At 37.5% G+C, this 26,066-nt stretch overlaps 1 protein-coding gene across 6 annotated transcripts in view; it reads left to right on the top strand.

Moving 5' to 3' along the window:
* Positions 1–26,066, top strand: part of LOC149779044 (uncharacterized) — a 214,751-nt gene that overhangs the window by 150,488 nt on the left and 38,197 nt on the right. For all 6 annotated transcript variants that reach the window (XR_016415554.1, XR_016415555.1, XR_016415552.1 and 3 more), the window contains 3 exons: positions 3,832–3,920; positions 8,179–8,508; positions 16,918–17,092. Coding sequence is in view for 1 of the 6 variants with exons in the window: in XM_089939614.1 (XP_089795740.1) it covers positions 3,832–3,920; positions 8,179–8,508; positions 16,918–17,092 (594 nt within the window). In the remaining 5 variants the exon portion in view is untranslated. The remainder of the gene's footprint in view (positions 1–3,831; positions 3,921–8,178; positions 8,509–16,917; positions 17,093–26,066) is intronic.

The following is a 26,066-nucleotide window of genomic DNA, read 5'->3' as shown; positions in this document are numbered from 1 at the left end:
CCATCTGATTTTCAGTAGTTTTCTCGAGGAGCTCATATGAAAGTGGTTCAGTTTTTTAACAGGGCAGCTATACACAGTCCAAGTCTCACAAGCATAGAGGAGGGTGGGGAGAACAACCACTGCGTAGACTTTGAGTCTGGTGGCAAGCTTTATGCCTCTTCTATCCCAGACATTTGAGCAGAGTCTACCAAATGCTACGCTGGCTTTGGCAGTCCTGGTGTTGACCTCATCATCTATGTGGACTGCTTGTGAGAGGGTGCTGCCAAAGCATGTGAACCTGTCTACAGTTTTGAGTTTTTGGCAATTGACATTGATGGATGGTTCCAGGTAATCTTCTCCAGGAGCAGGAGGCCCCAAGTAACCAAGTGGTCTAAAGCGCTCTCCATTATGGATCACTGCCATCTCACCTCTGTCTGCATGGGTTTGAGTCTTGGATTCAGCCAATTTGGGTATGTGAGAAAGCTTGCCAGTAGCTTCTCGTGGGTTGGTGGTTCTTTTTTGGGTTTTCCGGGTTCTTCCTCCGCCATTAATACTGGCCACCATGTATAGCCTATTGTGTGCTGAAAAATGGCATTGAACCCCACAACAGCAACGACATCTCCAGGAGCTGGCTGATGCAGAACCTCTGTCTGTCTTGTAGAGATGGTGAGTCTGAAGTTGGTGAATGCTGTGGAAAAAAGGTCCATGCTCTGTTGCATGCCTGCCTCTGTGCTAGAGTTGAGGGCTCAGTCATCTGCAAACACGAGGTCACGAATGTTCACAACGTGGACTTTGGTTTTTGTTTGAAGCCTCCTCAGGTTAAACAACTTCCCATCCAGATGGTATCGGAGACCTACTCCCACATCATTGTCCTTGAAAGCATCCATCAACATTGCAGTGAACATTAGGCTAAAGAGAGTTTGGACTAAGACACATCCTTGTTTCACAGTGCAAAGGGTTCAGAATAGTTATCCTTGTCCAAGCATGCCATCATGAAAATGCCTCACAATTTCAATGAAGACTTCTGGACATCCAAGATTGGCCATGATCTTCCAAAGGCCTTCCCGGCTGACAGTGTTGGATGCCTTAGTCAGGCCCATGAAGGTGGTGTTTTGCTGGATATTTTACTCCAGACACTTTTCTTGCATCTGTCTGGCAGCAAAGATCATGTCAATGGTGCCTGTCTCCTTTCTGAAGCCACACCGACTTTCTGGCAGTAGGCCATGATCAATGTGCTCTGTGAGTCTGTTCAGCAGTAGTCTGGCGAGGACCTTGCCTGCAATGCAAAGTAGAGAGATTCCTCTATGGTTGTCACAGGATTGGCAATTGCCTTTGCATTTGTAAACGTGGATGATGGATGCATCTTTGAATTCCTGGGGTATGCATTTCTGCTTCCACATCCCATAGAACATTCCAGTCTTTTCACTAGCATAGGCCCACCAGTCTTGTAGATCTCAGCTTGGATGGAGTCTGCTCCTGGAGCTTTCCACCAGTCTTGTAGATCTCAGCTTGGATGGAGTCTGCTCCTGGAGCTTTCCACCAGTCTTGTAGATCTCAGCTTGGATGGAGTCTGCTCCTGGAGCTTTCCCACTAGACAGGAGCTCAGTGGTCTTATGAGTTTCCAGCACTCATTGATCTCTCCCTGGGGCAGATGGTTGATAGCTTCATTGTAAATGGATGAGGGTCTGTTGAGGACACTGCCAGTGTTCTGCCCAGCAATCTACTGTCATCTCAGTTATGAGAGTGCTGCCATCGGGGCTCAAGAGTGGGGCTGTGCCTGATGTTACTGGGCCATAAACATCACGAAGAGCACTATTGAAATTCTTCATGTCATGTCTGTTGGCATAGGACTGAATATCGTCAGCCTTTCGGCTGAGCCACGTGCCCTGCATCTCATACAGTTTCTTCTGCACAGCTTGGCAGACTCTGCTGCAGGCTTCTTTCTTTGCAGCGGACTTGGGGTCAATCTTGTACGCACGATGGAGATGATGCTTCTCCTCAAGCAGGGACTGTATTTCTTCAGTTCTCGTCAAACCAGTCTTGGTGACTTCGCGGAGTTATGCCATGGATTTCAAATGCAATAGATTATACCAGATGTTTGAAGACCGTCCAGCATTTCTCAATGTCGTTGGTATCAGAGTCTGTGGTTTTCAGCTGGCTTGTCAGAGCTTCAGACAGAGCTTGCTTAGTGTTGCAGACTTTCAGCCTGGAGACATTGAGTCACTTTGGGACTTTGATTCCCTGTGGACGTCTGTGAGGTTGAATTCTAAGATTCATCTTGGAAAGTAGTAGCCTGTGGTCTGTCCAGTAGTCAGCACCACACATGGCCTTGGTCACATGTACATCCTGCCTGTCATTCCTGTGGGCTAATATGTAGTCGATCAGATGCCAATGCTTAGACTGCAGGTGCATCCAAGTTGTTTTATTACGATTAGGCAGACAGAAGACAGTGTTTGTGATCAGGAGATCAAATGATGCACACATCATCAAGAGCAGATGCCCATTGCTGTTGCAGTTGCCAATGGCATGTCTGCCAATAACTCCCTCCCATGAGTTCTGGTCTGCACCAACTCTGGTGTTAAAATCGCCAAAAATGATCAGTTTGTCTGACTTTTGTACGGAAGCAATCAGAACTTCCAGATCCTGGTAGAACTTGTCTTTGGCTTCCTCCGAGTTGGTCATGGTTGGTGCATAAGCTTGCTTTTTGCCATGTAAGGGTAGCTTCAGCATTATTAGCCAGCCATTAATTCCCTTTAAGATGGAGAGCTTATTCACCAAACTCAACTTGACAGTGAAACCAACTCCAGATTCACGATGTCCCTCAGTGCCACATCCACTCCAGAAAAAGATGTAGCCAGCTCCAACTTCAGTCAATTGGCCCTCGTTGGCCAGGCGAGTTTCACTCAGGGCTGCTATCTCTATTTTGTAGTGAGCAAGTTCTCTTGCAATCACAACAGTTCTTCTTTCCAGTCTGTCAGCCTCTGCACGATCCAATAGAGTGCATATGTTCCATGAACCGAGAGTGAGTGGAACCTTTCTGGTTTTCTTTGTGTTTTGACCACAAGAATGGGATTACCTCCAGCTGTGGTAAAGTGGTCGGAGTAGTTGAAGCAGGCTTTTTTTAGGGCACCTTTTCTAGCCCCTTCTTCAGGCTACGGAGGTAAGCAGTGCTATCCTGAAGAGGTCTGCTTAGTCGCTTAGGTGGCTGCTGACATCCATTTCTGCTTCAGGTCAGTGGAAGACGACCCTATGGCCTGAGCCACCTGCTTACAGGTCCGCCACTGCGGCTTCCAGTGCATCCACACCTGCCATGTCAGAGCTCGCCCATCACTGCAGGACTTAGGCACAGGTGATGACATCAATGATAGAACAGAAGCACACTTGCAGATGTCAACACACTACTCCCTCACTGCTGAAATCAGATGTACTTTATGTAGAAATGACACAGATAAATCCAGTCATTATCACAAAATACTGCAGAATCGACAAAAATACCAAAATCTATTCATTCCAGACTAAACGGAAAAGTTGTTGCAATGCAATGAATCTAAATTTCAATTTTAAGTAGATCAAAATGCCATTTTCTTTCAAAAGTGATGTCTAGCATGCAACTATATTTAAATTTATATGGGCAGAGTTATGTGCACATTAATAGTGTTGTTGTTGTGTACTGATGAATCTGTGCTTGTGTATTTAGTTTGGAATACGTCATAAATTCAGTTACTTGTAGTGTATTTTTTGTTTATATAATTAAGCTGTGTATCTGTGCAGTATATCCATCAGAAAAACTCGTTCATATTTTACCATATCAAGGCAGTAACCTATAATTATCGGGTCTTTCTTTTTACCCAGGATTGTGACATTCCTTTCACAATGTGCTTCAAGAAAAGCTGGCGATGTGATTTTGACAGCCTCTTATGACATGAAGCAACTTAGCTCTTGTAAGTACTTGTATCTGACAGATGAAGTGACCAGTTACTTGTTCCTTTAATTGGATCCATTTATGCTTGCTTTTAAGTTAAGATTTTTTTCCCAAATCTTTTGAATCATAGGGATAGACTTGTGAAAAATCTTTGAATTATAAGCCAGTTATGTTAAAAAGTTTTACACACACCTGTCTGTCTTGGTACATTCCATAGAAAATGCATGCTCTCACAAAAAGGGTTATACAGAAATTTACTTTGTATGCAGATTTTATCATATGGTTAATTTCTTTGTCGACTTATAAACAAGTTTATACAGTATCATGTTGATCATGCAATTTAGCTAGTGTAGAATTGAGGAAGTGTATAATAAATGAGATCGTAAAATTACCTTTCTGTAATGTCTTCTCTCATTTATAAATTTCCATTCAGTGTTCCTATATGATGCTGTCAGTGACAGTCCTATGTAGTAGAAACTTAATAAGTTCAAGTTTATATCTGATATTTAAACTATGTACAAGTTTTCCTTAGATGTGTGTAAAAAATTAGACTCATTTAAAAAATGTTGAAGGCAATGACTCACTAAATGTGCAAAATTTAAATAATAGGTTATATTGATTTATTTGTACCTTTCATACTCACTTATAAGTTGATTCCAACTGCAAGCTGCACAGTCTGAGCTCCATGATCACATAATGGGCTGGCAGATCTGGGTTATGCGGTTTGCTAGGAGTAATAAGTAGAATAAACAATAAAAACCCTGATCTGATGGCGCATTATGCAATAGCAGATTAAGGACTATGTTGTTTATAGATGGACTGAACTTATAAGCAAGTACATGGTATTCAGAATCAGTTACTTGGCTATCTGCTCTTGCATTGTAGTTATTTGGCTGACCCAGGGGAATGATGTCTGGCCTACATATTATCCAATTTAATAATTTCAATTATGGAAAATAATTCACAATTGTACAGTTATGCAAACAACTTGAGTATTATGTATATGAGAAACACCTAATGACAATTGAAATAACTTTTGGACCCAAAGATAAAATAACTTTTCAAGTAAAGATAATACCATTTAGTCTAGGCCCACCCAGAACTGTATCGGACCAGAACATTTACAGGTATCATTTTGGGGGAAAATATGGTAAAACCTGCATTCCCTTGTCTGATTGTTTTCATTGGGTGCTTGCGCATGGCATAAAAAATAACACCTGGCAAATACAAAACTAACTGGATTTTACTTGCATTCTCCCTGTTTTACATACATTTTCTCTTCACCTCAAAGGTGTGAATAGACATGCTTTGTTTACATTGTTAAATTTAATTATCCTTTGTTAATTCTGATAGAACAATCTAGTGTCACAAAATTAGTGGTGCCTTATTTTTGTTTCACCGCTGGTTTTGCTTTCCATTGCAAAGCAAAGTGGCTGGGTGATCCAGGCTTAATACTAATTCTGGATATGTGGAGTTGCAATATCATGTATTATATAGACACAGTAAAGCTCACATTGAGTTCTAGGTGTTACTTGTTACAGCCATTTGTAGTCAGTGAAACTTAAGAATAGATTATAAGTGTCCTTTAACTAGTGTTTCCAGGCTTCTGGCAGTTACCCTAATGTAGTCTTTCCCACAATTATCACTGATGACTGAGTACTTCTTACCGAGTCATTGCTAATTTTTACAGAATACCATAGTGGTATGACTAAACTGAGAATATTTTATAATTAAATGATAATTGTACATTGCAGCTTGCATCTGAATTCTTTAGTTTTGAAGTAATTCTTGCAGAATGAATAAAATAACACTAGTGGTATACAGACTTACTTTGTAGATACTGTAACTTGCAGCTTACCATTGATAAATAAATCAAAACTAATTTTGACCTCAGATTGGTTATCTTTGGGGTTTTTTTAAAAAAATTTTTTAAACATTTTAAACTTGAACTTGTGGATGAAAACTGTTGGCATGGTTAAGCAGAAACACTGTATTTATCAGTTTCTTTCACTGTTTTTTTCTTCATCTTTTTTGGAACGCTTGAAACTGACTTATTTATCAAGCCTTTATAGTACAATTAACCCCAAACCACTTGTACTTGAGGTATATAAATGAAATTTTGTATTCATGTATGTATGCATATGCAGATGAACTAACATATATACTCACTCACAAGTCCAGTCCAGCTGCAAAAAACAGCAGAGACTCTGATACGCCATCGCATAATGCATTGGCAGATGTAGGTTGTTGTTGGGTGTAATGCCATTTTTCAGCACAAGATAGGCTATACATGGTGGCCAGTATCAATGGTGTAGGAAAAGGAACTTGGAAAACCCCAGGAAAGAACCACCGACCCACGAGAAGCTACTGGCAAGCTTTCTCACATACCCACATTGGCCAAGCCCAAGACTCGAACACATGCAGACAGAGGTGAGATGGCAGTGATCCATAACGGTGAGTGCTTTAGACCACTCGGCCACTTGGGGCCCCAGGCAGATGTAGATCCATGTTGTTTGTCCTTCAGATTACTCATAATAAGCTGCAGAGACCCATACATGCCAGTGCATTATGTGACAGTTGGTGTGGGTCTGTGTTGGTAGAATGGACTTGTAGGTGAGTATAGATGGCATTTAGATTACCATACCATATATTTAGCAGTTTTTCACCTTTTTCTGTATGTTTAAATTTATTTTAATTTTGGGGGGCTGAAGTGGGGGCACCCATTTTACAGGCATAGATCTAGATATCATAATGTCAACAGTTTGTATGGAATTTTACCATGCAAATACCTGGAATATGTAGATTACAGGTATGCACGTAAGCAGTTAAATTTAATGTTAAATAAGAAAAAGATTGTGTTTGGAAATTTTGTGTTTATGGATTTGTTTCTTAGTGTTATATCTAAATTCATGTTGTAACAAAGCACATTGGGTTGGGCGTATTCCCCTGTACATGCAAGCAAAGCCATTTTTGACTATAATAAAAGTCATATTCAGTATCAAATATTTCAGTAATGGGTGTTGTTTTTCAGAATTTGATTATACAGATGCATAAATAGCAATTATTCAATTTATTTGAAGTTATTTACACACCCCAGTAAACAAATACAGAAAAATTCAATGTTAAAGTATGCTGACATTTGTTCGACATGGTCAACCTAAAGTTTGGTCCAGTACAAACTGGATTGAATATCACATTCTATGATATCACAATAAAAAGTTGTGGATGTCATATCTGCCAACCCTTGTGATTTTGCCACAGGTCTTACGGAAATGACCCTTAAAATAGGGACATGGGAAATAAAAGCTCAAATTACAGAAATTTGATTATTTGCATTAAAATCCAGATACATGTACTAGCTTCTATGTGTTTGATTCTAATCTCAGTTTCATATTAGATTCAGTGGAATTGGTCACGAAACCAGACTAACTTTATTGGAGTACCTCAGATGCTTTAAACGACATGTATTTTTGTGATGCTAAATGTTTGCATGATGAAGCTGTTGCTTATCTTTATAAAAATATTGTTGGACAAGTGACATGTCGTGACAAAAGTGCCAATAAGCCTCTTAAAATGTTTTAATTTTACAGAGGAATAAAGGGGACTGTTTGGGAAAAGTCAGGAACTTAAAATGTTCTAATATTACAGAGGGATAAAGGGGACTGTTTGGGAAAAAGGAAGGAACTTAACATGTTTAAATATTACAGAGAAATAAAGGGGACTATTTGGGAAAAAGTCAGGAACTTAAAATGTTTAAATATTACAGAGAAATAAAGGGGACTATTTGGGAAAAAGTCAGGAACTTAAAATGTTTAAATATTACAGAGGGATAAAGGGGACTGTTTGGGAAAAGTCAGGAACTTAAAATGTTCTAATATTACAGGGATAAAGGGGACTGTTTGGGAAAAGTCAGGAACTTAAAATGTTCTAATATTATAGAGGGATAAAGGGGACTGTTTGGGAAAAGTCAGGAACTTAAAATGTTCTAATATTACAGAGGGATAAAGGGGACTGTTTGGGAAAAAGTCAGGAACTTAACATGTTTAAATATTACAGAGAAATAAAGGGGACTATTTGGGAAAAAGTCAGGAACTTAAAATGTTTAAATATTATAGAGGAATAAAGGGGATTATTTGGGAAAAAGTCAGGAACTTAAAAGTTTTAATCTTACAGAGGACAATGTTTGACAGTGATTGGTTCCTTGGATAGTCATTGGTGCATTATTGAGTCAAACTTTAAAGCATACATGTACTAAAAATTATTGTTTCTGGTTTCAGTGTGTGGGAAAACCCCTTCAAGTCCAAGTGGAAGTGTCACGAGTCCATACTACCCACTCCGATATCCACTGAACCTTAACTGTCAGTGGCCCTTTGAAAAAAAAAATGATTCTTTCTTGTACATCTCAGTTGACAAGCTGAACATAACTGTTGGAAATTCCCTCAAACTCACTGGAAAAACTGAGTTTAATTTCACTGTTGATAAAACACTTGGCAGGGATTTCATTTTCAGCAAGACCAATGAACTGGTGTTGTCCTTCACCTATGAATCCCAAAGTGGAACTCTTGTATTTCCTGGAGAAGGGTTTGTGATCAAGTATCAATATCTAGGTGGGTATATTTATAAAGGTCATAGTTTTGTTACTAGTACTGGATACATATGCATGCATGCATACACACAAATACGCACAGTCTTGCAATGATGATAATGATGCTGCTGATGAAGAAAAAAAATGAATATAATGTAAGAGTGGTCCCCGTCTTATAAAGTCAACCCATTTGTACCCGAAAAATGGCCTTATAAGAGGGGTGGCCTTTCCAAAGGGTGACTATATTTGTGAGAAAGATATGTGTGTGTATGAAGTAAGAAAGTATTGAAGTTAGTGAACTTAATTAATAGTTTTTAATTCTTAAGTGTGATATGAGAGTGGGATGTTGGCAATCAGTGCAAAACTCGTTCAGAAACCTTGTCCTTTAAATCCTGGTGCAAACATCACTTGATATTATGAACCATTTTCTTTCCATTTACTCCATTTTCCCACTGCTGTAGAATATTCCCCTTGTTTTACCATGTTGTTTATTTGAGTCTTTCCAATATCAAATTGTTTTGCAAGAACTTGTGTACTCTCCCCATTGATTTGAGTCAAAAAGCTTTGTTTTTCTTCTAAAGGTAGACTTTTTCGCCTGTGTGATGACATGTTAAACTTCGGTTTTGACTTGTTTCTTTGTTGCTAATTGTCCTGCTATTTAATCATGAGATGAAACTTTTGTCAAATAGATTTATGTGTGCATCCATGAAAGCTGTACTTAGCCTAAGTTGACCAGATTATGATCTTGACAGTTACCTTCATTCATAATCATCAAAGAGAACTCAACAGCTGTGTGAAACCCAAAACTATACTACAGCACTGTTGCATCCATTTCCAGTAAATGTTGGCATTTGTAGATAATGATAAAATATTAACCTTAGTGATACATGATATAATGTAGTTTTAGTCTCCAGTTATCTCAATAGTGAAAACCCGAAGTCTAGAAACATACATCAGAAAAGATAATTGGATTACCTAACTTACCATGTGAATTGAATATCAGTTTTGAAGATGTATTTATTAGACACGTGGCCACTTGTGAGGGGTCACTTGAACACTTTTGGACCAGTACGAAGGCCGCATGAGAAGGATGGCCACACATGAGAACTTTATTTATACGCAAACTTGCGGTGCCAAGAAAACTGACCGTGTAGCAGAGATGACCACTGGAGAGTGGGCCTTAAAAGAGGGGAACCACTGTATCCCTTTTTCATACTTTCCAAACTTGTATGACTCCAGTGGAGAAAACATTTTGTGTTACCATTACTGTCTGTACATTGTGTCCAGATCTACTGCACATCACAAGTTTCATCAGTCCTATACATTGTGTAGTGATGTACTGCACATCACAAATTTCAAAAGTCACTGTATATTGCATCCTGATGTACTGCACATCAAATGTTTTATCAGTCACTGTACATTGTGTCCTGATGTACTGCACATTTTAAGTTTGATCTGTCTCTCCACATTGTATCCTGATGTACTGCACATTACAAGTTTGAGCTGTCTCTTTACATTGTATCCTGGTATACTGCACATTACAAGTTTGATCTGTCTCTGTACATTGTACCCTGAAATACTGCACATTACAGGTTTGATCTGTCTCTGTACATTATATCCTGGTGTACTGCACATTACAAGTTTGTTCTGTCTCTGTACATTGTGTCCTGATGTACTGCACATTACAAGTTTGATGTGTCTCTGTATATTGTATCCTGATGTACTGCACATTATAAATTTAATTTATGCTCATTGAATGTTAAAGAACTTCATTGATTAAAATTAAATTTGATTTGCAGTTTCATAGTAACAAGATTTGATAAAAAGCCAGTTTTCACTTGTATTCCTGTTTGAATTTGATCTATGGTCTGTGTTGTTCTTGGCTGGTTGCCCTTGCTTCATGGATTTTGATTTTGCTTAAGGTTCCTGCAGTCATGGAAATTGTGGAAAAGTTTGTCAATTTTAGAAAAGTATTTCAGGGGCCTTGAAAAGTTTTGAAATTTTCATAAGTTATTGAAAGTTTTGGAAAAGTCATGGAATTTGGTTATTTTGCATTATCCAGTCACATTTTCATTTGCCAATGCAGATGTTTTACCAACCTACATATCTTTGATAATGGATTTGTTGGAGTAGGTTCCCCTAAAACTAAAGTCAAACTACTTCCAGGGATGTTATCACCATTCAAAAGTATTGTACCTCCTGGCACTCAAAAATGAATGACCTTTCTGATAGGATGAATTATGCCCAAAGCCAGCTGTAAAATGTTTTTGTATTAAATTTTCATGTTAAGTATTAGAGGTCGTAAATTTATGTAATAGATACTTTTGAAACTGGTGAAAAGGTCTTGGAAAAGTTTTGGAATAGTCATGGAATTACATTTTATAAAGATTGCAGGAACCCTGAGGATTCACTTAAAACTTATCAAGAGTTAATTTTCATTTTGGCTTCATCTAGTAGTCATGTATCATGTGACTGTCAGTTGCATTGCTCATAATATGGGAGAGTGGGCCATCCTTCATATTGGGCCATCCTTCCAGCCATTCTTCCCTTGAAGGATGCCCATGGTAAAGGTAGGATTCCCTCCTCTTTGTTCCTATTCATTTAATGTTAATGTGAGCAGGGAATATATTCAAAAGAGAAGCATATTTTTTAATAGTAAATTCTCTTTCTCCAAGAATTCATATTCAATCATGTTATGATAGAATCCTTCCAACCTTCACATTAATGCAGGGGTGCACAACCCCTGGCTTGTTGGTGATCCGCAAACATTTGCTGCCTGGCCCTCAGGGCAAATTAATACAAAATAGAAATCTGTCCAGTGAATAGTAATTATATTAAAGAAATTATTGTTTGCGGCCCTCAAGTGGTCTTAGAAAATGTAATCTGGCCCATATCTGAAAAAGGTTGTGAACCCCTGCACTAACATATTGATTTCTTAACTTTACAAATGAATGTTTGATTTCAACCAGATTTGCAGTTTTATCATGATAAGACCACAGATGAGTTTGATTTTCAGCACTACACCTAACCATTCAGAGTGACTACCACCCTGATAATCTTTGTCCATTTATCTTTCCATAACACTTTTCTCTGGTTAATATTTCCAGTCTATGGAGATATTTTAATGAAATACCCCCAATCACATTATTTTATGAATACTAGTCTGCTATCTCACAGATCATCTTTTCCTATTTAAAAAAGAGAAAGGGCAATAACTCTTGCCTATTACCTCTTCTTGGCACCATCAGGTGTTGCTAGTTTTTAACTTCTATGATGTACTGGGCTCATCATACAGTTTATCCATGGACAATCCAGCTGTTTTTGTCTTCTAATTGGCCCATCCAATATTCCTTTGGGATTTATTGTAAGGATTTATCAATCTGCAACAGATTGTATAGATTATATTTACAATTTCTGCCAAATCTGAGTGATTCTGTCAATTTTTGGGACTTTGTCTTTTTAAGACCCCATCCCACCACTCTATTGTTGACCTCCAGCAAAGTAATTACAAGCTATCATGACATTGACTCTTTTTCGCTACCGGAAACTCCATTTTAACAGAGCTTATATTAGCAAGTTCTGACATGCTGCATTGATAGTTTATGCTTGGTTTCTACTTATCTAATGCTGTTTTGATAGAATTTTGTTATTAAAATAAGCATTTTGCTTATGTTCGTGGATATAGGCTTAATTATGACACTTTTTGGTTAGTTACGAGAGTGATTTAGTGCGTTAGTAATTTCAAATTACTAGTTTCCTCTTTAATTTTCTTTTCTTGTGTCTTTTTACTGGAATGTCATCCAAGTGCTTAAAGTGCAAAAAATTTAATGCAAGGGAGGATAACCACATTGTCTTTACAAAATGTACATCGTTGTTACATGCAAAATGTGTAACATGTTGGAAGACTAAATCAAGAATAGAAAGCACTGATGTATTCAGCCTTCATCCCAAATCCACCTCCGTTGCAAGTCTTGTGGGGGATGCTGGGGCTTCCCCTCCTCCAAAAGATCATCTAGTGCAACCGCTGGCCACAGTTACATCAGTAGCAGGGGAGGATGAAAATGCAGAAAGGGTATAGCCATCTTTTGAACAGATCAATTACTTGCTTCTGTACCTTTCTTTAACTCATTGGGAAATATTCCCACAATTTTAGGTAGCACAGTTGGTGCAAGTCCCTCTGCATGTCTGAGCATGGCCTTCGGGCCTGTAAGTTTAGAGCACATGGGGCTCATGCCAGATTAACCTTAACATTTGTCTGTCCAACCAACCTGGCGTCATCAGCCAGCTAGATGGCATCATTAGTTCAGCTGTCCCAGCATGGGGACCTTTTTTGTTGAAATTGTCAAGCCAAATAGATTGTAAGGGACAGATACATCCATCTAGCATCAGCATCTTATTATAATGGAGATTTCACTGAGAAATCTATCCTGCCAAGTCTCTGGAGCGGTTGGTACCGGTGATAGCTGAACCATCTTGTGAACTGCCAGCATATGAGCCAACCATACATCATTCACACCAGCCAACAGTGCCAACATTGTTGGAGATCTGATTGTTCACTTGCCTACCCTCAAGGGAGTGTTAGTGACATCTCCAAGTACAACGTGTCGGAGTCATCAATGCCACCCAGTATGACTTGTACAGTGCTACCATCTGACCTGGAAGAGGACACAACACACAGTGAATGTGATGAGATTCTGGTATATCAGTGTTAATCAAATCTGACAATGGAGCAGACTGAATTCAGCTTTGCCATTGAGAAAATCTATCAGGTGCTGGCCATTTTTAAATGTCCTCTTCCCCTTACTGCTACCCAGGATTACAGAGTCAATCCATTAGTTGATTTTGTGGAAGAGGAAAAGATGCCATCCTTATGGCTGCTTCACCAGTCAGCAAAGATTAACGAGATTAACGACCAGCTTTTGGGTCTATTTGGTGACCCTGGCCAATTCTAAGTATTTTCTTCTCAGAAAGCCATGTTCCAGTGACATTCTCCTCTCGCTGGAATTATAGTCCAATGCCATCTGTACAGATCTTCTGGCTCTCAACAAGATTTTGGCAACTGTCTACATGTTGGCTCCATTGTACCACAGAGTGGATAACAATGTTCCATGCCAAGCCCTTGCTGGTTCGGAACATCATGGTGACATCCTCCAAGTTAGATTTGGCCTCACTGGCAATCTTCTGATTAGCCAGGACAACTACTTTGTACAAAGCAACATAACTATAAATGTGCTAACTTTAACTTGAAAATGTATATTTTTACAAAATCACAAAAAATGATACCTACAAAATTAAATGGAACTCAAGGCCTTGTACCACTTTCAAACCATATTTTGATATGTTGGGCTTATTATCATAAAGATGCTATATGAATTTGATTATGAGCAAATGACAGTGCATATTGAATATGCCTTTATGTTTAGAAAGAGTTTTTTTTATCAGGATGTCAGCATTATATTATGTTTGGGAAATAATTTACATCGTATGTGTTGTTAAACTACTTCGTAAACCTGCTTATTGAAATGGTCAGCTGTTATGTAAGCAACTGAGTGGAAATCAAGCCCACTTAGTACTCTTGTTCTGTTTTTTCTGGGTGGTGGTAGATAACTTAGAAAATGTAAATGAGAAAACTGTGTTTATTGATGATGTGATTGTCCTCCATTTCCTTCCTCCTTATCATCACTGTTATCATTGCTACCACCAGCACCACCACCACTGCCATTACCACCATTGAACTTTTTTACAAAGTATATCTGCCAGAACGTTTTGATATTTGCATTTTACAAATCTAAGAAGTTGCTAAGAAGAATGTCACAAATATAGTCCATGCAGCGAAATCAGCCCATTACACTACACTACTAAGATCATGGAAAGTTCCAGCTACAAATCAACACCACTTCCAACTACCTATCTCTCCAGTCGTCCTTCCGGACATGTTTGCAAATTTCTTCCGTGACAAAGTACAAACCATTAGAGATAAGCTTGACACCACAATTTCAGTTGAGTCGTCGTCACCATACAGTTGGGATACAGAATTTGAGCGGCAACCATTAGCAGCAGTTGAACCTGTCTCTATGGATTTTGTACGTACAGTCATAATGAAGAGTGCACCAAAAGTCATGTGAACTTGATCCAATTCCAACATCACTGCTGCTTGAGTGCTTAGATCCAGTATTGCCTCCACTAACTGATGTTATTAATACCTCTCTCTCATCTGGTGAATTCCCATCATTTTTCAAAACTGCCATTGTAAAACCAACACTAGACCGATTTAAAGAACTATTGCCCAGTTTCTAATCTCCCATTCGTATAAAAAATCTTAGAAAAGGTTGTTCTATCCCAGCTTGTATCTTATCTAAATTCAAATAGTCTTTTTAGCAATGTACAATCTGCATATCGTCCTTGCCACAGTACTGGAACAACTCTTCTAAAAGTAGTTAATGACATTCTCTCAGCGTTGGATAGCGGAAAGATTACAGTCCTTGCCCTCCTTGATTTGTCTGCAGCATTAAACACAATAGACCATGATATATTACTTCAGTCTCCAGCATGTATTTGGCATTCATGATACGGCCTTACTGTGGTTCAAGTCCTACTTGGTCAACAGGACACAAATTGTATCTGCAAATGGAATACACTCCAGCCCAGTTGATCTATGTTGTGGTGTTCTACAGGGGTCTGTTCTTGGACCTGTTCTCTTCATTCTGTACACTCAGCCGCTCTCAAGTGTCATAGATCATCATCCAGTGTCTCACCAATTGTATGCTGATGACACCCAAATATACAAATCTAGCCACCCAACTGAAGTTGATACCATCCAAGGTGTAGTGAGGTGCATCTCTGATGTGAAATCATGGATGGAACAAGCTGCAGATGAATGATGATAAAACTGAGGCCATGCTGATCACAACACAAAGGCTTTCTCATTCACATCCTTTACCTCAAACAATAAATATCAGCAACACCAACATTAAATTTACACAATCAGTACGAAACCTAGGTGTTACTCTGTACAGTACTCTACATTACACCATCATGTCATGAACATATGCAAGGCTGCATATCTTGAGCTGAGACGCATCAGTTCAATTCGCACATATCTTTCAGTTGATGCCACTAAAACACTTGTGTGTTCATTAGTACTTTCAAGACTGGACTATTGTAACTCAATTTTGTCTGGTTCATCTCAGTATCTACTCCAGAAACTTCAAAAAGTTCAAAACACAGCTGCTTGGATTATTCTTAGAGTACCATGATCAGAGCACACCTCCCCACTGCTCTGTACCCTACACTGGCTATCTATTCGATCCAGAATCAAACACAAAATTTGTTCTCTGTGCTACGTTTCACTGTCGGTCTCTAGTCCAACATACCTATCCGATCTCACCCATGTGTACACACCAGCAAGATACTTATGCTCCTCTTCTGACAAATCGTATACTCATTATTCCCACTATGAAAACAAAGTCAAATGGACAGCGTTCTTTTGCATACCAAGGCCCAGCAACGTGGAATGAATTGCCCACTGAACTTAGACACAAAGGCACAGTGATCACATTCAAGAGGGCTCTCAAAGCTCACTTATTTTGATTGCAAGAACAAACTTAAAGACCTAATAATGTTTCCTACCTGAAATATTCTCAGCATGTTTATTTTAATTTTTTTTTATGTTTTTCTAATTTCATGGTGTTTGTTTTTGTAATAATATTATTATATGTTTTTCATCTTATAGGTGTTGTCTAATGTTGTAAAGCGCTTAGAGCTTCTAAAGATTAGGCGCTATACAAAGTCCTCCTCCTCATTATTATTATTATTGTTATTTTGCTAGTAAAATCATGTGATTTCCTCTAAGTTTCATTCTTATTATTCTTTATTTATTTCTTATTACACATTTTTTACTTATTATTCTTTATGTATTATCATACATTTTTTACTTATTATTGTTTATGTATTTTCTTATCATACATTTTTTACTTATTATTCTTTATGTATTTCTTATTATACATTTTTTACTTATTATTCTTTATGTATTATCATACATTTTTTACTTATTATTGTTTATGTATTTCTTATCATACATTTTTTACTTATTATTGTTTATGTATTTCTTATTATACATTTTTTACTTATTATTCTTTATTTATTTCTTATTACACATTTTTTACTTATTATTCTTTATTTCTTATTACACATTTTTTACTTATTATTCTTTGATTTATTTCTTATTACACATTTTTTACTTATTATTCTTTATTTATTTCTTATTACACAATTTTTACTTATTATTCTTTATTTCTTATTACACATTTTTTACTTATTATTCTTTTATTTATTTCTTATTACACATTTTTTACTTATTATTCTTTAATTTATATATTCTGCTGCTGGTTCTGCTTAATTTTTAGAAGAAAAAAAATTGTATTTTTTCCAGACTGTGGAGGAAGCACTAATGCAAATTTCAGTGCATCACTTGGAGGTGCCAGGACAGATTGTCGCTGGATCATCAGTTTACCCCGAACTACACAGGACTCGGTCATGTCTAACAATAACAAGTCTGTGTACATCATTAATGCCACGCTTGGAGTCAGTGCAGAATATGTTGCAGGGTAAGCTTGACATTTTTTAATTTTGCAACACTTGTAGTATTTTTTCTTATACAGAGGTCCCTCACTTTAAAGACCCTCAGTGTACCAGTGCCCCTCTTAGCAAAATAGGGCATTTTTAGCTGCCGTCCATTTGGGGTGTTGATATGTCCATCATACTCTCTCACCATCCATACTGGCAGAACTTACTAAGCCCACTTCCATTAGTGTGATATAAAAAAAAATTAAAACTTCCCCGAAATCCATTAGTGTGATATAGCAAAAAATTTCAAACTTTGTGTGATCTTAAATTTTTTTTTATCAAACTTAGAACTATGAAATTTTACACACATTATTGTATTTATATACTCCCTAATAGATTAGGAAATTACTTTTTTTAACAGGTTAGAATTTTTTGTACTAAAACTGTATTGACAGAAAACTGTTTAGCATGATTAAACAAAAGCCAGTTTAGGTACAAATACAAAATCTTTTTTATTCATGTGTGGATGACCTTATTAGACTTTCTGGGGACTGCAACTATTATTCAGATTTTCTTTTTCAACAGTTGAAAAGTTTTTAACAAAATTATGCTAGCACAGTGTAAGAAAATAAACTTAAGTAAACATATGAGATTTGGTATGTATGTGTGTGTATGTATTTGTACTTAACCAGATTAGATCTTTAAAGAAATGGATACAGGAGACAGGGTTTTGTCATTCTAAGAGAATTTACAAGTTTTCAAAGATAGGATTTGATCCAGAAATATTCTGTATATAATGCTTCAACAGACCATAAGTTGAGCTGTGAGAAATACTGACAAGTGTATGTAATATAAACCAATGTGCTGCGAGAAATACTGACAAGTGTATATAATATAAACGAATGTGCTGTGAGAAATACTGACAAGTGTATATAATATAAACCAATGTGCTGTGAGAAATACTGACGTGTATATAATATAAACCAATGTGCTGTGAGAAATACTGACAAGTGTATATACTATAAACCAGTGTGCTGTGAGAAATACTGACAAGTGTAATATAAACCAATGTGCTGTGAGAAATACTGACAAGTGTAATATAAACCAATGTGCTGTGAGAAATACTGACAAGTGTATATACTATAAATCAATGTGCTGTGAGAAATACTGACAAGTGTATATAATATAAACCAATGTGCTGGGAGAAATACTGACAAGTGTATATAATATAAACCAATGTGCTGGGAGAAATACTGACAAGTGTGTATACTATAAACCAGTGTACTGTGAGAAATACTGACAAATGTAATATAAACCAATGTGCTGTGAGAAATACTGACAAGTGTATATAATATAAACCAATGTGCTGTGAGAAATACTGACAAGTGTATATAATATAAACCAATCAGGCAGTATAATTTTTTAATGATAAATATCCATATTCCCCCAAATATAAGACATCAGATAATTACATATTTTTTAGTCATGATTAAAACTAAATATAACAACCAGCTTTAACTTCATATATTAATTTAAACACTCATTAGTTACACTTGTAATGCCTGTATACATTGAAATGGCCACCTCCATTGCTGCACACTTATTTAAAGATTAATTTCAAAGATTTCAATGAACTGTACAGATTTATGCTGATGAAGGTCAGACAGCAGATTTATGCCTATCAGGGTCAGACAGCAGATTTATGCTGATCAGGGTCAGACAGCAGATTTATGCTGATCAGGGTCTGACAGCAGATTTATGCTGATCAGGGTCTGATAGCAGAGTTATGCTGATCAGGGTCTGACAGCAGATGTATGCTGATCAAGGGGGCACTCACCAGTTATTATGTACTTTTGAGAGATTGACATATGTAAGGTGAAGTCGTTTGCATTTAAAACATGCACAGTGGATAGAATGTTGAGCAGCAGGGAAGTCGTACAGACCAGGTGGCTCAGATAAATTTAAGCCTCCCACACAACATTTCTCCGTAGAAGCCTCAGATTTCAAAAATAACGCCTCCTACGCAAATTAATCCGCAAAATTTCAACCCAAAGTGCATTTTTAGGCATAAAAAAAAACAGCAATTTTTTTGGGGGGGTATTGTAAAATTTGTTTGTTATTGCAAATTTGGGCTGCGGATATTAATTTTATTTCACAATAAAACAATATCTTTGAAAATAAGATGAGCCGGAAAACTAGCACAGTTGGAGAACCTCATTCTGCCAGATTAGCGCGAGAGCAATTAGCGGCATTAAAGAAGTTTATTCCGACAAAACAATTATTTAAGAAAAATGTTCGTGGTTACGAAGATATGCAACATGGAATTTTAGAAACTTCGGCAAAATGGTTGAAGCCAGTTACTAAAACAATTGAACAAACTGTATATGGTGACGAAAAAGATAAGGAAGATGAGGAAGCCAGAAAACGTGGAATTTTTCGTGCGTTGAAAGGTATTGAGGAGCAATCACGAACGTTACCCGATCGATTAGCAATAGCAGCAGCGGCAGCGCAGCAGGGTGGACAACCTGCAATTGCCTTTAAAGTAGGTCGTAAAGGAAAAACTGAAGCAAAACCTAGAGGGAGAAAACCTGGAATAAAAAAAAGAAAATTTGATATCGATGATTTAAGAGAAAATTTCACCGATGAGGGATGGAATATAATATCACAACCGCTATCTACGATATATAGTTTAGATCAATTTGGTCAACTTGCTGAAGATATGTTCAGTATTCGAAATGACTATTTGTCTGATATAGGAAGAGGAAGATATCCAACTCGTAAAAGTTGGTTTAGTATGTTATTTAGAATTTATGATGGAAAAACGCAAGCGAGTGAAAGGGATCCATCTTTTAGAAGATTTATGGCAGCAGCAGACGATAGATATGATCATAATAAACAAATGGCGGAAGAAAGAAAACAGCAAGAGAAAGAAAGAAAACAGCAAGAGAAAGAAAGAAAACAACAAGAAAGAAAAGAAAAAACTAAAACACGAGGAAGAAAAGTAATACCACAGGAAGATATTCAACCACAGGAGCCAATATTTCAACCAGAGGAATTAGGAGCTAGACCAAAGGAAGATATTCCACCACAGAAAAAAGAAAGAAAATCGAAAAAGAAAAAAGATCAAAGTGATGAATCGATAGTTGTACCCGAATATAAATCATCACCGGCTAGTAGTTCGTTTATTCTTAGTCCTAGAATATCTGCTGAAAATTATTTGGATGAAAACATGTTGCATTTAACTCGCAACTATGATTCAACAGTTCAGATGGCTGCGGATAATTCTCCGGAAAATAAAAGATTACTTTTGCGAAAAGATATTGATGTTGATAAAATTGACGAAATTGATTGGCTAGCAATGATGTATTTTGGTAGTATAGAAAAACCAGTAAAATATGATGATGAAAATTTTAGAAAATTTTCATCAGATGTTATTCAATATAGAGCTGCGAGTGCGAGAAAGACAATTTCGCCACCTAAAAGTAAAAGTTCGTCACCCAAAAGTAAAAGTTCGTCACCCAAAGATAAAGGTTCACCACCTAAAAGTGATAGTCCTGAATCATTTTCCTTTGAACCTCACCACTCTCCTCTTCTCTCTCCCACATTATATCCAAGGGAACCTTCTGCATTCCCCTCTTGGCGACCCCCACCTCTAGAACCAACGCCGTCAAACTACAGGGGTCCCACTGAAAAACCATTAAGATGGGGAATTCACCCCGGGGAGGGTGCAACACTTAGGGGCGGTACCCCTTCACCTCCACTAGAACAATATTCACCACCGACGTCGTCAGGGACATCACCAGGATCAGCAGAGGAGAAGAAATCTTCATCGCCGTCAGATGAAATATTTTACGTAACGCCATTGGAATCTCCAGAAACAAAAAAAACAGGAAGCGGATATTCAGTTTGTCCCGATAGTGTTGTCAACGATGTATCTCGCCTCGAAGTATTAATCGGAGGAAAGCGAGCAGGAAATAATTCTCGTGAGATAGTCAACGAAGCATCAGATATTTGTCAGCGATTATTCCGTGGTGGTATCATCGATTCTCACATTTATAAAGAGTTTGTCGATGAACTCATCGATTAAATCAACACAATTGAAATAATATGATTGTTCATAAACATCAACGCAGACCTAATCAGGTCCGCATAGTAAACTCTCGATTGCCAGTATACAAATATATTCACGGTAATGGATTTGGCGATATCATTGGAAGTCTTGTCACGCGAGTAATACCTAAAATTGGACCAATGGTAAAACAACTAGGATTAAAAGCAATAGGAAAGATAGGTGAGACTGCTGTTTCTGGTATCGGTAATTTGGCCAGTAAAGGCTTCAACGCTATCAAAGATAAAATATTAAGTTTAGTACGTAAAAAGCAACCCGTCAAATTACCCATTACCAGCGAAATGCCACCCGAAGTCAGTAAGGCCATAAATGATGCGGCAAATAAAAAAATAAATGATCTAGCACAGGAAGCTGCTATAACAAATCTAGCACAGGAAGTTGCTAAGACAAATCTAGCGCAGGATGTTGCTAGGACAAATCTAGCAAATACAAGTTTTGTTTCAGGCGATGGTCTTCGTTTTAGACGATATTATTAATAATAAATGTTCTCACAAGTGTCAAATGAAGTATTTGACATGGATGAACCAGTAGGTAGGGATACATCAGTGCGAGATTTCCAGTATTTCTCGTACGACACAGTTACACCAAATACTGATAATCGCCTGGAAATTCAAGTTCACGATACAACAAGATATTTTCTTCCATCTGAGGCATATATCGAAGTTACCGGTGAAATTACTAGAGATGACGGCGTTACTCTCTATGGAGCAGATTTTAGAGTCGGATTTGTTAATAACGGTATTATGGCATTATTCAAGAGCGCCACTTACATGATTGATGGAAAAGAGATTGAGTCAATTACCAATGATGTTGATTTAGCAACAACGATAATAGGTCTAGCGAGATACTCGGATGATTTTACCAGATCAGCTGGTCCGGGTATGATGTTTGCCAAAGATAATTCTGATCGTCCCGATAATAGACCGCTTGATATCGGACAACCTAGAGATCGCGCCGCCCCCCCAGTCCTTATTGATACTGTCCAAGATCTTCCCCTCGGCACTAATCCTGATTATAATCTTGGATTTGCCACGAGAAAATCCATGTTGTGGGATATACGTAGAAAATTCTCTTGTGCTATTCCGTTATCTCATATATTTGGATTTTGCAGGCATTTTAGAAAAGTTATTTACGGAGCAAAGCATACCGTAACATTTATTAGAAAAGCAGATAGTAATGATGCTATTTGGCGAGAAGGTGATATCAATTACCAAACGAACGTGGTAGGTGCAAATGATCACACGAATCATGGAGGTAGGGTAAAATTACTAAAATTTACCTTGTGGATGCCAGCGATAACTCCATCATTAATCGTGGAAGAAAAATTATTATCATTTATGAATCAAGGTGGTAAATCTATCATGTCATGGCTAACAACAACAACAGATTCCACAACTACTGATATTGATGGTGATTTTACTTGGCGCATTGCATCGCAGCAAGGTACCTCTGCGCCACGTCATATTTTTGTCGCTTTTTTGCATACACGAAGATATCATCAATTATATAGCCACATGATATTCGATAATATCAGCGCAACAAACGTGTCACTGAGAGTAAATGGCCAACAGGAGCCATCCGAGGAAATATCCATCAATTTTGAAAATTATTCGACAGCTCGCGCATATCATCGATTGTTAAGTTTCATGGGTCGCGATCAAAATATCGATACTGGATTGCAAATATCACAACTAGATTTTAATAAACTTTATCCTATTTATTACTTTTCCTTGGAACATCTCGATTTGATAAAGCAATCCGTCGTCGATATTCATTTCAAAGCTAGAATTCGAACAGGAAATAATTTATATAAGGTATTCGCAGTAATTCTCAGTGATAGAACAATGTTCCTGGAAGGCATCAGCGGTAGAATGAGAGTTATCGATGCACCCGTAGAGAACATGTAATAAATTCTAAATTTAGATTAAGTGATTATTAATATGCCATACGATCACGTCAGCGTAACTCTGACCCCCGGTCAGGTGAAAAAACTTCAATCAGCAACAGCAGCGCGACGAGGTTTAAGTTTAACCTTAAAAAGTAATCAACTTCACGGTGGACCTAATAAACTATCGTTAACCAAAAATCAACACGGACATTTCACCAGAGCCAGATCAGCAAATACTGGTATTCGTCTGAATCTCTCAATAGGAGCAATCAGAGATATGATCAAAGTAGGTGGTTTTTTTCCATTGGCCGCGCTTATACCCGCGGTAATAGCAGGTGCAAAAGCATTAGGATTAGGCGCGCTTGGAGGGATAGGTTCCGCAATAGCAAAAAAAGTTACCGGAGGAAGATATCGTAAAAAAAAGGGAGGGATATTCCCGCTTCTCCCCCTTCTCACAAGATTGTTGCAGCCGCAACAAGGATCAGGTCTTTACCTAAGACGACCCCCGTACGGATCCGGTCTAAGTCGAGCCTACCAGCCTCAAATTTAGATTTAATCAGTGAAGCAAAAAAAAAGAAAATAAAATTTTTCAGAGGCGTATTTATGCGAGATCAACTACCAGATAAACCAAATCCCACCGAGACAGGAATAATAAATCTCGATAAAAATTCCGGCCCTGGCACTCACTGGGTTGCTTACGCGATTAATCCTCGCGAAATCATTTACTTCGACTCATACGGATTAGCACCGCCAAATGAATTTATCAAATATGTGTCAAAACTAAAACTTCCGGTTTGGTATTCAACACTTCCAACACAAACATTAGCGGATCCACCAATATGCGGCCCGGAGTCAATTAATGTCCTTGATGCAATTTCAAAATCATCCAACTCTTATCGCAAAATTTTATTTGAATATACCGTAGATAAATATCATGGTTGACATTTACGGTAGATCTCTCTTCAGAAAAGAAAAAAAGGGAACAGTCGACATCGATACATCAAAGTTTGCAACCAAGAGCGATATTAACAATCTTTTATCGCTGTCAGAGGTGGATCCTGGCGAAGTTGCTGTTTTTCAAAATACCGAAGGGCGATTACAAACTAGCAACGTTAAAATAACTGATATAATCAAGCGAGACGAATACCGCGATCACATTAGTCAATTTACTCGCCAATCGGAGATGGTATTAAAATCTATTGCTGATATCGCCGATATTATAGCAAAGTTACCCCTGAAGGCCGATAAAGCATTACACGACGATCTTCAGGATAGAATGACAAAAAGACTTAATAGGCTAAATAACGACCTTAAAAAACTTGATGATGTTTTAGATAAATTTAGCAAAAAATTTGACGAGAATATAAAAACATCCAGTGATACTTCCTCCGCATCAGATAAAAAAGCCGATCAAGCAACACATGACGATCTCAGCGAGAAAATAAAAAAAATCAACGAGGAAATTACTAATATTCTTGCCGAAATTAACGAAGTAAATATCTCGATGAGTCAGAAAATCGATAAAACATCAATCGACGATCTCAACAAAAAAATAAAAAAAATCAACGAGGAAATTACTAGTATTCTTGCCGAAATTAACGAAGTAAAAATCTCGATGGGTCAGAACCCATCAATCGAAGATCTCAACAAAAAAATCAACGAGGAAATTATTAAACTCGGTAATGTTGTTGTTCCTGAATTTACCAGGGGAATTAACGCGATGCAAGGACAAATAAAATCCATCAACGATGAAATTAACGTGGTACGTGAATTAGCGCGTCAAAAGGTCGATACATCAATGTACGACGAAAAAATTCAAGATTTAAACACAAAAATATCGTCAATGAACCTTGGAAAATTATCACGAATTTCGGTACCAGAAGAAGTAGAAACAAAAAATCTACAATGCCGTGTACCATTTGTGTTTAGGACACACAATTATAATTGGGATCCTGAAAACGCTAATACCGGATTTGTTTTATCCGTGCCAATTACCGGTATATATCGAATATATGTTATTTCCAAGATAAAATTCAACGTGACGGTGAAACACTATAAAATTCATGAATTCTACCCTGGATTTTTTATTATTTCATTAATCAAAGATCTTGACATGGTATTTTGCAATCTAGAACCACCAGACAGAACTACCACAGGACTGGTGAATTACTTTGTAATTATCGAATTTTTGTCGGGATTGTGAACAGTTGGTGTTCCAGGATAAATAGTGATCATGTAATTGATATCGTAGATTAATAAATGACAGCATCGGATTACCGTTACAATCAGGCGCGATCATGGCAGGATTCGTTGCGAAAACAACTTGACGATTATCAGATAAAAATAAAGAAATATCAGCGCAAATTAGTTATCATTGATGTTGCCGTGTATGCAGTATCAGCTGTGGTCGCTGGTGCAGGAATAATTCTATCCGCGGTAACAATGATAGCGCCAATCGTAGCAACAATAATAATCTCGTCAACAACAACAATTGCCGGTGTTTTAAATATTATCGCAAAAAAGATATCCTCGTGCACAAGTGAAAAGTTATCTTCGTACAAAAGTAAACTAACTAAAATCAATGACGCATACTCGAAGTTATCATCGCTACTTTCTGAGAGTCTCAACGATGGTATTATATCCGATCTAGAATTTTCTTCAATGATTAGTATTTACTCGGAGATTGAACAAATGAATATTAATAATGTCCGAGCTAGCCCAGATCGTGACAAACACGACGCCGCCAACAACAACGTTAATATCGCTAAGTTCAACGAAACCAGAGTTTAGCATTAATTTCTCAACACCAATCAGCGTCAACGAAATTGCATTAACACAATTACGCGTCTACAATAGCTGGCCCAATGTTAGATCAAAATCATTCGGTAATTTGATGTCAAATAATTCACTTGTTTTTGCAAATAAAAATAAACCCGATGGAACACCCGATTGGATCGTCGTTGGTATACCAACCGGTAGTTACGAAATTGATCAGCTG

Source organism: Sinohyriopsis cumingii, chromosome 17 (assembly GCF_028554795.1).
Source record: "Sinohyriopsis cumingii isolate HCF-2022 chromosome 17, ASM2855479v2, whole genome shotgun sequence".
In the NCBI taxonomy this organism is placed as follows: Eukaryota; Metazoa; Mollusca; class Bivalvia; order Unionida; family Unionidae; genus Sinohyriopsis; species Sinohyriopsis cumingii.
This window is presented reverse-complemented; position numbering and strand designations above follow the sequence as displayed.